The 16,099-nt window shown below is 39.5% G+C and overlaps 1 protein-coding gene across 12 annotated transcripts in view; it reads left to right on the top strand.

Annotated features, from left to right (window-relative positions):
• ABI1 (abl interactor 1) overlaps positions 1-16,099 on the top strand; it is an 88,026-nt gene that overhangs the window by 48,490 nt on the left and 23,437 nt on the right. For all 12 annotated transcript variants that reach the window (XM_052804651.1, XM_052804622.1, XM_052804683.1 and 9 more), the window contains exon 3: positions 8,273-8,449. In XM_052804651.1, coding sequence (XP_052660611.1) covers positions 8,273-8,449 — 177 coding nt within the window. The remainder of the gene's footprint in view (positions 1-8,272; positions 8,450-16,099) is intronic.

Raw genomic sequence — 16,099 nt, 5'->3', positions numbered from 1 at the left:
ATTGCCAGCACCATGTACAAAGCAAAGACACAAGGTGAAACTTAGATGTCTAAATGCTTCAGAGGTGACAGGAGACCTGTCTTTCATGGTGGAGCTTCAGAAGGCATGGCAGGATATTCTGAGGATTCTCAGATGACATTAGACACTGGTGTTGAGGCAACTGAATTTTAGCCTTAGGGAAAATTGGATTGAAGGATTGTATACGTGAAATAATAAAACCTTGAAATCCTTACATTCTTAAAAGAATTCGGGGAACTGAAAAAAAGCACCTCTTTATTTCTTCTCCTCTAGTAACTCTTGCTTGTTGCTAGCACTGGCTTTCTTCTGTGGATTGACTGACAAGTTGACAGTACTTTAGCAGACTTGATTCTGGTGACTGTCCAAGGGGCTGTTAAAGGTGTTTTGAATTCATCTTGGCGGGGGCGGGGGGGGGTGGTAAGGAGGATCTTTCCCCTTTTTACTGTGAAAGTGAAAGATAACCAGTGTAAAGCTTCTAGTATGGTACCTTCAGATGAAGATTTGTTCAAAGCAAATTGGGGACTTGAATTTCACACAACTGATGACTAACTGGGCATGATAAAAGGTTGCATCAGTCTTATACCTTAAAGATAGGATTGGCCCCACCAGTCACTGATAACAGGGCAGTGCTTCTGTCAAAGTTTTTCAGGTTTTTTATATGCTTCTCAGATGTTGGTTAACTTAACCAGAAGTCTGTGCTGAAGCACTGGGAAGAGGCAGATGCCCATCAAACTGCCTGGTTTGGTCTATAACTGAGTTGGTGCAGATGTGGCTGGGGTATTCAAACTATTTCTAGTCAATGGAATTGACAGTTGTAATTCTCAATGCCAATAGAGCCTCATACCTTGGAGAAGATCCCCATGGGATAAATGAGTGTGTGCATAATGATAAACAAGGGTGAGCAGCACCAGTTGCACTGGTGCTCTGCTCTCTGCATCTCCAGTGAGGCCAAGCTTGCTTAGCACTTGGACTCTCCTGGGCAAGAGATGGAAATAAATTATTTTATTTCTGTAGGTAAATTCTTAAGTTTCTTGAACACTATCTTGATGGGGATCAGACAATATATAAGCAATAGTAATCAGGTCAAATACTTGTTACTTGCACTTTCATCAAGAGTTGATGAAAGATATAATTTGTAACATTGTGTGGATATTTGATTGTACATGATGTCTTAAAAACCCCAAACTACTCACTTATGCTTTTTCATGCCTGATGTGCTTTGAACCCATAATTGACCTTTGCAGTAGAGTGTTTATCTTGCAGTAGAAATATGTTCACATTTCCCTGTGTTGAATATATTAAACTTTCTTTTGAATTTCCTTCACAAAATAACAGCATAAAATGGTGCTCTCCCTGAACAAGTTAGCTGTCTGGCTGAGCTCATTAAAGCTGGGGCTTTTATTGTCCTTTTTGTAGGTCACACTGACTTCCTTGCAGGTAGCCTGTATGGTGTGTGTTGTCCAGGATCTCTTCAGTGCCATTATTCAATTAACTATAACTCATTTATTTAAAAAGTCTTATTAAATATGCTTTCTTTATGGAAGTAGCAGTGGGATATATCTGTATTTCTGGAACAGAACAGGTTAATGTTCTTAGTCTCATCAGATTTTTTTCATTTCAGGGAAGCTTCTTGTGTAAACTATATAGCAAGGCAATGAAATCTGCAGTTTTGGAGAATGACAATAAGGGCTAATATTAAAGCTGGGTCTAGGAACAAATCGCAAAGAGTGAGGTTTGGGTTTTTTTTTCTTTATTAAGGGATGCTGAAAGCACCTGAGTGTTAAGTTTCCTTTGGTTAACACTACAATTTATGGTTTGGGTGTATAAGCTTGTAGTACTTAATAGAAAATGTGTATTTACTAGAAAATGTTTGTTGGTGTTTGTTAAATGCTTGTAACATTCAACTATATGTATTTTTACTGCTATGAGCAACTAAATCTGAAGCTGTGGCTCATTTTTACTAGTAGTAGAACAGATCTTACCTTTCATATTCAAACATAAACAAATAAGCTTGGAATCCAGACAATTGTCTTGGAGGTCGAGGAAGGAAACCAAACTCCTTTTTCTGCACTACTCACTGTCCCGTGTATTGCAGTTTTATTTACTAGGTTCAGTCTGAAACCTGTGTCTTTGCCCAGTATTTTGTGTAACATCAGGCACAGTTTCTGCTGAAAGGAGATACCATATTTGACAGATTGCTGACTTGACTTGATACGTCAAATCTAGTGTTCCAATTGGCTTGTCTTTGACTAGAAATCTTACTTTTTTTTTTTCTTATGCCATTCTTTTCTCTTATAGTGCCAGCAATGCCCTTTGTTTAAGGGAATTTCACTGCTCTCAGATAAAAATGAATGAAATACTGTTCTCTCCATTAACTTGCCTTTCAATAATGCTGGCTTTAGCATAGAATCATCTCAGGTTGGAAGGGACCCGTAAGGATCATCGAGTCCAATTCCCTGCTTCTCACAGGACTACCTAAAACTAAACTATATGACTAAGCGTCATCCAGACACTCCTTGAACTCTGACAGGCTTGGTGTCATGACCATTTCTCTGGGGAACCTGTTCCAGTGACCAACCACCCTTTCAGTGAAGAACCTTTTCCTAATGTCCAATCCGAACTTCCCCTGATGCAGCTTCATTCCATTTCCTTGTGTCCTATCACTGGTCACCAGAGAGAAGAGATCAGTGCCTCCCCCACCGCTGTCCCGCTTGAGGAAGTTGTAGACTGTGTTGAGGTCACCCCTCAGCCTTCTCTTCTCCATGCTGAACAAACCAAGCCCTCGAGACCTTTCACCACCTTGGTCACCTTCCTCTGGACACAGTCTGTAATAGTTTCATGTCCTTCTTGCATTGAGGCGCCCAAAACTGCACACAATACTTGAGGTGTGGAACAGATTGCTTCTGGGAAGTACAGCAGCAGCTTTGTGCAGAACAGGTTACCAAGACTCAGTAAGTGTGATTACACCAAGTATGCTAGGAAGATGGGGGTGGGAAGTGGTAACAGGTCACACTGCGTGCATGGCTAATGTCTTATGCCTGTGGTTTTGCTTGTATAAAGTAATTCTGATCTATTCTGCTAATATTTAGATATGTGTAACACTGATTACCCTGTAAGCAGGGCTTTACTTATTTGAAATAAAGTGTTAGTAACAGACTTAACCCTATATTGAACCACAAACTGAAAAAGCGAAACAATGTCAAAATTACAGAAGACGGTTGCTAATAACAAGCTGTTTGGCCTTCCTTTTCTCCTTGCTTTGTCTAAAGTAGCAGCTTGAGGAAGCCTATGGAGTTTGAGCCTACGTTCCTTCTTGTCTGAGTGAGCCTAGGGACAAATTGAAAAGTTTCTGACTTGCAGCTCTGTGCAGCACAGGCCATTTGTTTGAAGGACGTTCATGATGTGAAAACAAAAGTTCTTAAAACCATTGCATGAAATGGCCTGAAAAACCGTCAGTAAAAGTGGTGGTGTAACTTTAGGATTTTTTTTTTGTCTAATGTGTTTTGAGTGTTAGATTTTTGAATCAAGGAAATGCCCTTGAAGTGACTTCTCACTCATCTTCAAATTAATGGGTGAAAGTGTGTGTGGTGTTTTGATTTTGGGGGGGGATTTTGGTGGTTTGGGGTTTTTTTATTTTTTAATTTGTAGCTTCCCACACTGTATCTTAGACTCTCTTTTGGGAGTTTCTGTTTGTCTACTGTTTTTACCTGATAGCCACCATTTTCACTGTTCGGGACTAGGCAGCTGTTCTTCTCTCCCCTAACCGTTACTCCACTCTTCCTAAAAGCCTGGCACCTTTTTTCCAGCTTGCTGGTAAGATAGCTGTGCAGCACCACACTGTGCTTCTCCTGTCCCCTCTGCCAGGTGTGTGTGTGTGTGCTGTAATAGCTTTATTCTGGAGGAACTGGGAAGGAGCAGAGTAGGAAACCTGAAGTGGAGTTTTCCTGCACAACACTTCTGGAGTATCAGTTAATTTAATACAAATCTAAAGGGTATTTGCTTGGCATAAATCTGTGGTATTAGTGTAGTGAGTTGTCTTGTCCATCAGGACAGCCTGAAGTTGGCGATGCCTGGTTAGCTGAGTTGATTTGATAGAGATTTGTGGCCCCCCTCCACCCCTCCTTTTACCAGTTGTGTGTGCATTTAGTGAGAGAAGCAGTGGTTGTGTGAGTATCTGGTTCATAAATTTGAGTTGCAGTGGGTCAGGATTAAAAAGATTGTCAAGGCTTGAAGTTGTTTTTCTTTTTCCTTTTTTTTCCTTTTTTTAATATCCCTATACATGTGGGCTTTATTAAAATATTTAGATATCCTCACATTAGCTTGGCCAAATGTACTGCAGTCTCTATTTCTTGTACAGTGTTTGTCCTGGGATTGCACACTGTAGTATATGGGTAGAGCGGTATCTACAGCACAGAAAAAGAGAAAAGAACAACTATTTGCTGTATCATTGCTGTGCTGCACTTGGCCTTGGGGCTACTTCTGAGGAAGCAAACAGTTAAACTTTAACTCTACATCCTGTTGATCAACTTTTTTTCATATGGTTTGAAGCAGAGGGATAGTGGAGGCAGGTGGTAATCATTAACAGTTACTTCAACCTCCAAGCTGAACTTTGCTTCTGGGTTTAGCTGGCATGGTCCCTAGCACCCAGTTATAATGGCAAAGGGGTTTGTTTGATGGTTTACTTTAAATTTGCTTCCCAAAGGAAACATGCTATGCTTTTGGAAGGGCTATCTTCTCCCTCTTCCCTAAATCAGTATAATGCTGGACGACTTCTTGCTGGATTATGTGGTCTAGGAGTGAGAATCCCATCCCTATTCACCAAATTTTAAATTATGCTGCATATTTATGTTTCAGCATAGGCCAAGCATACTTAAAGCTGGTCTGACTGTTTGCTAGCCCTTATTTACCCAAGCCAGTTTGCTCCTCTCCATCTTTGTTTAAAAGTAGGTTTTGTGCATAAAATCACAAACTAACTACTGTTTAGCTGTCTTGTTACCATATCAGAGCGGACACTTACTCATAGCTACAGGTGCCAAGTGTGGCCAGAGCTTTGAGAATGGTCTAGTTTGGCTGTTACCTGCTATATGTGGCTTGTCTCTCTTGGGAATGAAGTGTTGTCTGGCTGGATAGCTATGCTATCTTGCTAAAAATTGCTTGTGTTTGGGGTTTTTCCTCTTTTGGAAGTGAAAAACATTGCCTATGACTAAACAAACTTCCACATTAACATCAAGCAAATAGATATAAATAAAAATACAAAAATGAACAACTGTTACGTGCTTTGTTTTGCATAATAATCACATAACAATAATATGCAGTGTTTATAGATCTAGAAAAAAATAATTTGTTCTTGAAGAAGCAAGATGCTGTCTAGTAGCTGATGGGCGGCATATTGCTCCTGGCAAAGCATATGCTGGGAGCTTTTGCTTTGCATGGGGGCAAAATACCACCTTGCTTTTCCAGTGTACCAGATATGGTAAAAGTTGCACTCTCATTTGCTTTGAACAGTGAATTAGTCTCTTGCACAGGCATGCCTGCATGCTGTTGAAGATTTACATATGTGCCCTAAGCTGCTGGCCCTGCACTGTGATACAGATAATCTTCTCTTTGCTTGGTTTACATTACTGAAATCTGTGGAAAGACTTCACAAATCAGTGCTCTATATTTAATTTTGTATAAGCTGTCTGATATAATTAATATATGCTCTTTTCCTGTTCTGAGGGTTTTTCCATTAGCAAGAATTGGTTGCAAGATAACTTAAGTCATTTTCCAAAGCATGTATGGTACAGCATCTGTTCCTGGAATTTCTTATCCTCTGCTCTAGTAATTTATGGAATTTTCATTGTTCATTGCCGGGAGGAAAAGTCAGTCTTCATGGACTACCTGCTAGGAGAAGATACATCTTTTTGTACTGTGGAGGGCTTTGTTTTGTTTTGTTTGCTTTTGACATCAATGTTAAGAGAACTCAGTGTAAAGATGCTTTTTTTGTCCGTCCACTGAACAAAAAATGAATTTATTAGTAACAACAGATTCTGTTCATGAGAATGAATTAGAAGCATGGATTTATTTCAAGGGGCATAGTAGTGTTTTAAAATACCCTCTTTTAAAACATTGTAGTATGTCCCTTAAATTGATATTCTCCTCAGCCTCCTATATTGCTACGTTGTTCAGGTGACTCTGAAGTTTTTTATCACCTATGTAGTGCTCATGTATTACAAAATACAAAGAGTTGCATATTATTAAAGAGTTCTGTAAGATAGTTTGAGACCTGGTATTATCACTGAACAAAAGGGTTCAGGTTGTACAAAGGAATTGAAAGAGATATGATCTAAGAACGTGTAGCACAGCACTCAGATAATGTTTCTTGATCTCACTGAAAGCAAACTAAAAGGCAGAACCAACATGTATATTTTAGTCTCTAAAAGGAGAAGAACAAATAATAGCTGAAGTTGAAGAAATATGGGTAGTCTTGTTCTTAAGTCTTTGCTTTGTTTTCTGTGAAATTGTCTGGCAGAGCAAATGCGAGTGCAATGGCTGATACCTGATACTGATGTAGTGGTAAATGCTTGATGTACAGGATTGTCTCATTTGAAAAGGTGCTTTTTATTCCTGAGTTTGGGATTTTTCAGACCATGAGCATTTGGAACAATAAAGCTTGCTCCAAAGCTTTATTGGGATATTTAATTAACTTATTGCAAATAAGCTAATGCAGACATACACATTTAATGTCTTGCATTGCTCTGGAAAATCACAACTCTTATTTCTATGGAGATTTCTTGTGCTTCCAAAGTAAAAGAACCTTTTGTGATGTTACAAGTTGCCATTTTTTTAGCTTTAAGCTGTGAAAACAAGGTTGCTTGGTATCACTGCTTTTAGGTGCTTCTCCACTTGTTTTCCCACTTGTAATCTGCAATGCCATGTATCAAAGCTGTTAAGGAGGATTTTATTACTTTCTGTACTTAGGAGAATTTAAGATGGTTTGAGCTCGTGTTCCAGTTAATGAAAAATCAGTTCAATCGAAGGCATTTCATAGTGAACTCTGAACACTGAATGCTGGCCTTCCTAGAAATGGTCATTTCCTGGATGCTTACCTTGCTCTTTTCATCTTGTCTCATATAGAAGTAGAGTGAAATATAAACTAATTTTGTGCGTCATCTTTGACTCTGCTTCACTAAACAAAGCCTTGCACATCACAATATCCATTTTTAGATTAGGCCATTTCTAGAGACGTACCCAAACAAGTACTGACGGACAAGGATTTTTCTTTCTTTCTGAACCTTGACTCTCTGTTTCTGAGTCTTTCCAGGAGGAATTGATGCTTACAGACTGAGAATTACTTTTCTTAGTGGAAAAAGTGGTGGCTTGATAGGTTTTGTTCAAAGTCACTCAGAATGGTGTTGTTTGTCAGATACCATCTCCTGCAATGAGATCCTGAGGTTCTAGTAGGTACTTAAACCAGTAAATTCAATCCCTGAATCTTGAAATAGGCTTCCTATAGGTGGGACTTCTGTGGTATCTGATGCTTGATTTGTACTTGTTCTCCTTCAGCTAGGGTTTAAGTGGTGGTTATATTGCATGTAGAAACATGTGTCTGTTATGTGAAGCTCAGTTTGATCCTTCACAGACTACTGGACTGACCTTTCTTTGTCTCTTTAGGTATTTCCTAATAAAATGATGGAGCTCAGCATATTTTATATTCCTTTACTTGCATCTTTAAGGCTCTGTTTTATTCTTTTAGTAAAACTTCTATAAACAGTATGACTGAAACTAGCCTCAGTGCTGAAATTGTTCCTTCTCTATGCAAACTCTTACTCTTGATATGCACTGATGGCTTTGCTGAAAGAAATTACTGCACAGACTTCCCAAGCTAAGTCCCCCTCTGGGGCTGCAGGCAAATTGCTTAGCTTGTCTGTCCTGGTTTCCCAGCTGTGAAGTTGGAGTAATTTATTACTAGTGTCAGTTATAAGAATGTTGAGGGTTAATCTGCAAGGACTGTATCTGCATAGTGTCTTTAGAGTGTCAAAGCCGTAATGTATAGCTGTAATTTTATTATTAATATTGGTTATTTCATTAAAGTGTAATTTTCAAACAATGTTCATGTAGATTAAACTCATTTCGTCAATAAACTGGCATCCTGCCAGCAGCATTAACTTGGTTCAGACTCTTTGTCTAATAGTGAAGCCTAAACATGTAGATAGCTCTGTAAAGAAAACAGCAAATGCCTAAAGAAACCCATACTTTCTTGTTTTTAATCTAGACTGTGGACATCCATAAAGAAAAGGTCGCTCGCAGAGAGATAGGCATTTTGACGACCAATAAGAACACATCGAGAACTCACAAAATTATAGCACCAGCGAACATGGAACGTCCTGTAAGGTATATTCGAAAACCTATAGACTACACGGTGCTGGATGATGTTGGCCATGGCGTAAAGGTAAGAATACCTGGATACCTGAGGACTCTAACACAGACCAGGAGATAGGGTTGGGGCAGAATGTTACTGACATTAAAATGTTTAGTTCATTTATGGTAGTAAGGATTATGGGTTTGATATGCTCTCGCGTACAAACATTTCAATAACAAAATGGATTGTTTTGCAGTGAGGGATTTTTGAGCAATGTTTGCCATAACCTTGTGACTGTCAGTGGTAGTCATAGCGTCTGGAAATAATGGTTCGTGGTCTTAGGCTAATGACTTGTCGAAAAAGCCATGACTGACTTTTAAAATTATCACTCCTTCCTCCTCTGATTAAATTGTCTCTGCCATTCCCTTTATTTCTTTCGTTATTGAGAAAAATTAAGTCATCTGTTATGGGGAAACTGGCTGGTGGGGTGGGGTTTTTGTTGGGGTTTTTTAGAGGGTGGTCAGGAGAAAGGGGGTCAGCTAGTTGGCATTTAAATCTCAGTGGCATTTGATGTCTCACCCCCATTTGTGCTTTTGGACAGCCTCATTTTCCTTTTTTCTAAATAAAAGCCGTCATAAATTAATGTCTACCTCCCTCGAAATGGTGATAGTTGAAGCTAATTAATGCAACACCCTTTGTTCCCTGGACATCTTCTTATAAAAAAAAGCTTTTTATACCCCTGGAGCAGGCCTTCCAGGTATATTCAGTTCACAACGATTTTCCCTTGAATGGCATTAAAAAGCTTTTATTCAATACCTGTGTATCCTCTAAAGCTTGATGTGCTCTGGTCAGTCAGTTGTGCAGCTAGATAAGCTCATCATGTGCCCTTTGAATTGCTGAGCTCTTAAGGAACAGATCTTTCAGAATTACTCAACACAAAAGAGTGCCAAGGTACCTCCTGCTTCATAGTAACCCTCCAAATGCCCAGAGGAGTCTAATTCCAACACAAGTTAGAAAGCAGCTCTATACCATGACGGCTTTGGACTACCTGATTTTTCGTTTTGTTTGTAGCTAAACCTGTACTAAACCTGTAACTCTTAGGGTTGTTTTACACTAATAATTTAAGCCAGACTGGATGAAGCACAATCCTATGTAGAAGCCTGAAAGACATGTCCTGAATTTCTGTGAAATAGAAACACTGGCGTCAGAGAAATTGATAATTTTTCAGTACAGTCTCTGCATTTTTGGAGAGAGCTCTGTGAATAGAGAATACAGGAATCCACAAATTCAATGTCAGGATATTGGTTTCTTCATTTAAGTGCTCCAGGGATCAAGCGCTGTAGAAGACTTTTCAAAAGTAGAATAATTACTATTAGTCTCTGAAGTTGATGCTTTGCTGAACTACTTGTATTGTGCAGGCTCAAAACAGGTTGCTTGATCCATAAACGTTGATGTTGTTAAGGTGTAGCAGTTGCGTTTTCCAATATGACTATTTGCTTTTAGGAGTACTGGTGTCTTTATTTTTATTAATGTGATTCTATTTGTTTAGGGGGTGGAAATGAGGTGTTGTTTACCTATTTCTAGGCAGCTCTTATGGAACATTTTTAGTAAACAGGTTTTTTAACTGTTAGTGGTTTAACTCTATATTAAAAACTCGGTCTGCTCGGAGGTAAAATAGCTTCCAGTAATAACCAAATTGTCAACTCATTACAAGTCAGTTACAAATTATATCTTGCTATTGTTTCTTTGAGTGATTTGCCTAAGTCTGTTTTACGACTGTGGAAGACATGAAACACTTAGTAGAAAAATAATGTTGGTATTTTCTACGTAGACTTGTTACACAAATGAAATAAGCTGCCATCCAGGCCTCGGCTATATAGTTCAAGATGGCTGTCATGCATTTGACACTTTCATCAGTGTTGACTGGTGACTGGACACACTGTTGAGAAGAGTGGGCTGAGGTAATGAATGACATAATTAAATGTTTTAGCCATCATATTACTTGGGTTTCAAGAGTGTGACACACTTCATAGTTCTGAAGGAAGTAGCTTGCTTTGTCTGCAAACCTAGATGTAGCTAGCACTGTTACAAGAAAATCAAACCAAAACAACTTAAACTAGATCAGGTCCTCTTGGAAGTCAGCACAAATAACGGATGATGCTGAGAATCTGAGTTGCCTCTTGAACATAGAAATTTGGGGGAAACATACAATTATTTGAATTACAAACTTTTTCTTGTCCAGAGTGGTCTTAGAAGATGCTTCAGACTCTGTTAAGTCTTATATTCTTGACCAAAGTTTTCACCCCAAGTTGAACAGCAACATGTCTGATAAGGCCTTAGAAACCATCTTCTTCTAAAGGAAAAGAAGTTTGAGTTCTGCCTAGAGCAATTGTCCATTTGACTAACATGCAAGTCCTTGAATGTCTTCTGCTGTGGCAGCTGTCAATAAAATACAGTACAACACATACTTTGACATTTAAGTATTAAATAAAAATTATGCAACACTTTGAAATCTGTAGGTGACAATTTGTTGCTGTTAATGGGACTCTGTTGTGTTCTGGTGCAGGATTTGATAAAAAAACAAAGGAAAAATACAAGGAAGAGAAATTAAAGATGCAGGCTAGATTATAGCCTGTTTCTGCTTTTATTTATTTAATGAAATACTAATCCTAGGAAAAATGTCATTAAAATATGCAGTATATTTTAAGAGATGATCCTGAATTGTTTTGTATAAAAAGTGTAAATAAAAATACCGTCTCACAGAATTTAAAAAAAAAAAAAGGTGGGTAATCCTCAGAGTAAATACTGTTGTCTTCTGTACATCTGCTATCTGAGCAAATGCAGAAACACCTCCTATGCATACCTACAGCTCATTTTCTTTGTGTGTGTCTCTGATGCTTCTCATGGCTGTGTAGAGGGGATGCAAAAGCAGATGCCTATGCTTGGGGCATGGAAAAGGGCTCTACATGCCCCCCTCTCATGCATGCATGCAGCAATTTTTGTGGGGGGAGGTGATGAAGATGAGGGTGGCAGTGATGGTAAGCAGCTGCTCTCTATAGCAGGTTTCCTCCCTGATGGGAGACACCTCCTTGGAAGACAGTGCTGTTTCTCCCTCCAGCAACTTATTGGTAGAAAAGCTTCTGTAGAGCATCCTAGGATCACAGTGGTGCTCTCTCCTTCGGCCTGAAAGCTCTATGGCAGCCCCAAGCTGCCCCAGCTGCATCCCTCCCTACCCCTTCCCTTTGCAGGGACAGATACAGGTGAAGTCTCCGAAAGGATTAAAGGGGTTTTTTGTTTGTTTTTAACATACGAGCCTGTGAAGCCAAGGCTAGCATCAGTCAAAATCAGGAGGGCTTTTAAAGTTGGTTTGCTAGTGAGAAGGCTTTCCCTTGCAACACAAATATTATGTGTAGATGACTCCAAGAAATACCCAGGCAAGCATTTTTGCCAGTCTGTTAAGTAGTTGTTCTGCTGTCACCCTCTGGGGATAGGGGAATGTAGCTAAAGTCATTCTTGGTAAATAAGAGTAACTGTCATCATGTGAGAGCCTACTCTCCCGTGTAGAGCTTGGTTTAAAATCATTAGGCAGAGGCTACTTTAACATTTCCTTCCTTCTCTTCCCCTTCTTTTGTGAAAGGGAAAAAAAAAAAAAATAGTGTGCCAGCAAATAAATAGGTCAAATACAATTACTCATACAGAAAATCCTCAGTTTAAGAGGGGGGAGAAGGAGGAGGAAGCTTGGAAGCTGCCTTAAAAGCCCTGAAGTTGGCCTTTGAATTTGCTATAATCTTTTTTTCAAATAGGAGGCAGGTGGAATTGCAGCAATTTTTAAAATGGCAGCTAAGTAGGAAATTGAAATAATGCCTTATGGTAAAGGCAGATAAAATGTTGAATACATGCTAAATTGAAATGCCTAATAGCTGTAATTGGATCAAGTTGTTTTATGGAACTAATAGTTCTTCAAAACCAAACTTGAATTGTATATGAAGATTAATCACTTTTCAGATTTGTTTTAAGAAAACGTTTGGAATTTCATCACCATAAAACACTTGCATTTCAGTGCATTAAAACTGTAAGAAACTTTGTAGCCCAGGAAGTCAAACAGGAGTTAAGCATTCAGAAATCTTTCTCAAGCAAATGGAAGTTGGAAGGACTCCCTTGAAGTAGGGATTGGGTCAAAACTTACCAAATACTAAGCTTGGAGAAGGGAGCCTTGCTCTCACCCTTGTTACACTTCTCAGCCTTCGCTACTCCCCTGCAGTCCTCATGCTTACATCTGTGTTGGTGCAAAACAAAAATGCAGATGAGGTGCTGATATAAGGGTGGAGGGCTACCTAATCATGCCTGCTTCCCCTTTAGGATATGACCTTCTATATGTTAGCCACTTGAGTATTAACTTTTAAATAATTCACTGTAATAAAACCAAAGTGAGACAGGGATCCTGAACCTGAGCCTCTGCTGCCTTTGTCCCTGTATTAGCCTCTATCAGACACTCATGCTTCAAAGGATGTCATGTTGCCAATTTCATTAATGTCACATCATCCCTCTGGGGTCATGCCCAAACAGTAAATATTGCTGTAGGGTAAAGAATGCCCCTCTGGGGGAAAAAGTAACTCTTCCTGTTGCCAACTCTAATGACTCCATTGTGTTGACACTGTGTGCTTTTCATAGGGCACTTGCTACTGGAAAATTCAGAAGCATGCATAGTGTCATCTGCTACAATGTAGGTTTCAAGCCTTTCTGCTTGCAAAGAAAGCTCAAAACTATGAGGTCTCTTTATTGTCTAACTTTGAAAAGAATTTTTTTTTACGTTAACCTTATTTTATTGTAGCTAGATTCAAAGTTACGAACTCAATTCAAAAAGCTTGAAGTATTTAAAGGAGGAATCTAGGTATCTTTGAACAAGACCACTGAGTGCTGCGGGAATGATATTAAATTTCTCTATCATCCACAAGCAGGTTTTTGTATGTTTATAGCAGTTTAATATGTAAAAACATTTTAAGGTCAAATGTGACTTGAAAATTTTTGCCTGCTCAGTTTGGAAACCAAAAAAAAAAAAAAAAGAAGAAATAAGGAGAGAGAAGCAATATTGAAAAGCTACATCTGGTTACTGTTAACAGAAGGCTATGTAATTACTAGGTTGCAAATAATACTGGGAGAGGTTATAGTTAAAAGATAGAGGTAAAATTTCACTGAAGAGAGACTTACCTACTTGTGTTCAACTTTGAAAGAAATATTGATTTGGAACCAAAATTTTCTCAAAATAATATGCCTTACAATAGACTATAAGGAAATAAAGAACAAAAAAAGGCTTCTGACCCATTCTGATAAGGAAATTGAGACACAGGAATGATTTCTTTAAAACTGCACAGAACTAATGGCAGAAGAGTGTTACCCTGAGTGTCTGATACCCACATACAGTCTGCTTTCTGAAAAACATTTTTAATTACATATTCTCCCTAAGTCCATGTCTTGATATCTTGTAAGGAAACCGTGTTCTAGACTTGGTGCTTTACCGTATCCTTTCCTCAGGCATCCCATACCTTCATGTACAAGTACCCTTCCAGCTGCTTTTCTTGTGACTACGTCATCTTGTGGTACTCCAAAACTGCTCCACTGATGAGACGGGAGGCAATCTTGTGCAAAAATCTATGAGGATGCTTATGGGGCAATTGGATTGCCTAGTTGCAGATACGTAATAGTACTTCAAAAGGTCTTATGGCCAACTGCCTTTCTGTAGGGATGTCTCAGGTAATTCTCCCTTGACTAATAAAGGAAATACCTTTTTTAAGTAAAAGGGGAGGTTGACTGAAGAGTCATCATGAGCAATCATGGTTTTTTTTCTGTTGTGGCTGATGACTGTGATTACTGGTCAAAGGTAACGGATCTAAGGCTGGTTATTGCTTTTACAGAGCATACATATTAAAGTTCTGAGTTTGCCAGACACTTACTGTTAATGCAGATTAGACGGGTGCAGTTTTTAAGCCTTTGTTTCCATTGATCAGCATTTATATTAGATGGTCTTTAACGATGGCTTTCAGTGATCCTAGGTATGGCAGGATCTAGAGTGAAATTGGCTCTTTAAACTCAGGAGTTGGTGAAATGGTGAGCAACATACAGCAGGGGAAGTACAACCAACCTGGATAGAGATTTGAAGTTTCTGCAGTCTGAAATTGGAGAATTCATAGCTGAAATGTGCAGGAGAAACTTGCTGGATGTCAGTGTGATAAGGATTTTGCTCATGTGTGCAAGTGGCCTTTTGTATTTCTGTGCTTATGGATACATTTGCTCACATAAATGAGTTGTGTGCGAAGTCCCTAGCCCTAGTTTTCCAAACACAGTTTGTAACTCAAATAATAGCTTTCTGGTTCCCTGAATCATGACTAATGTTCACGCATGACTTGTTACTTGGCATGGAAACTATTAAAAAGTTAGATGGCTGCCTCCTGAGGCCAGCCAGCAGAGTCCCTCAAATGTCTGGACAACCTTTGGCTACCAGTAGGTACTTCTGATTGCCACACACCCTACTCTTTCATGCCATTCTTGGTCTTGTCCCTTTGGCCTCAGTTACAGAAACCTGGAGTACTGCCTTTGTCAGCAGGTATTTTTGTACTGTTTAGACTACCAGAATTGAGCATGCTGGAATTGCCAAAATAGTTGCCTTAAGCAAGTAAGCCTCTTACTTGGTACTTACAGTCAATGCTTGACTGTCCCAAAACATTGCTTGTCCTGTCCAAACCCACAGCTAAAATTCTCAGTCCAGGTGCTCTGAATTCCTGGCATCAGTTGCAGAAGCAGCCTCACTTTTGCCTTTGATAAATGCCTTGCATGGCTGTCACAAACACCTGTTTTGCCCATTGCCTTAATTGCATTAGTCTTTTCCAGCCCACTGCTGGCTCTCAGTCCTTGGCTAACCTGCTCTCCCACGCTGTCAAAACCCTGCGGATGTGCCACTGCCCTAGCTGTGATCTTTTGGAAATGTAGCGAGGTTGACTCCTATTTCTTGAACCTGAGACTGTGGTTTATTTCTCTTAATTTTGCGACAACCCTTAAAACTTTATGCAGGACTGCCACATGCCTGGCAGGTTTTCCCTGGAAAGGCAAAATTGTTCTGCTTGCTTTTTTAAAACATCTCTCTGCTACGATTCTTGAAAGAAACCCCAACCAGTACTGCTGCTTACCATGCTATCTACTTTCTGGGAACATCCTGATCTGTCTGGTTCTCTGCCTTGGCATCACAAGCATCCCCAGGAAGCCTACACACTGTGTTTTTGTTCTGATGTGTACGTCATCCAGGATGCTGGTATCTGGCTGAAAACTGTCTCCTGTGTGTACAGTAATACAGCTAGCGGGAGAAGGGAGTCGTGCTCCTTACAGCTTCTGCAGGAGTTCTCAGTGCTGCTCTTCATTTGACTAAGCTTTTTTCCTTTTGCACCTCCTGTGTCTTATTTTATAGATCCCTCTCAGAACAGTCTCTTCCCTCTTCAAGCTGTGAACCTTATGCATGCTGCTGCTTCTCTTTCCCGTGCCCTGCATTTCCTTCCTTCCGGACTCTGACCTTCTCGGTATTGATCAGGCAGTTGGTGATGGTCATGTTCTGCAAACTGGCTGGCTGGCTGGCCTAGAGGCATTTGTAGAGAGATGCTGGAACCTATGTTAAACATGTATCCGCTTTTCCTTTTGGCTTTCTGCTGTCTTTTTTCCTGTTTTTCTTAAAATCATAATCAGTCTAGACCCTGC

This window comes from Harpia harpyja, chromosome 1 (genome assembly GCF_026419915.1).
Source record: "Harpia harpyja isolate bHarHar1 chromosome 1, bHarHar1 primary haplotype, whole genome shotgun sequence".
Lineage (NCBI taxonomy): Eukaryota > Metazoa > Chordata > Aves > Accipitriformes > Accipitridae > Harpia > Harpia harpyja.
Note: the sequence above shows the minus strand (reverse complement) of the source record. Positions and strands in the feature narration are given on the sequence as shown.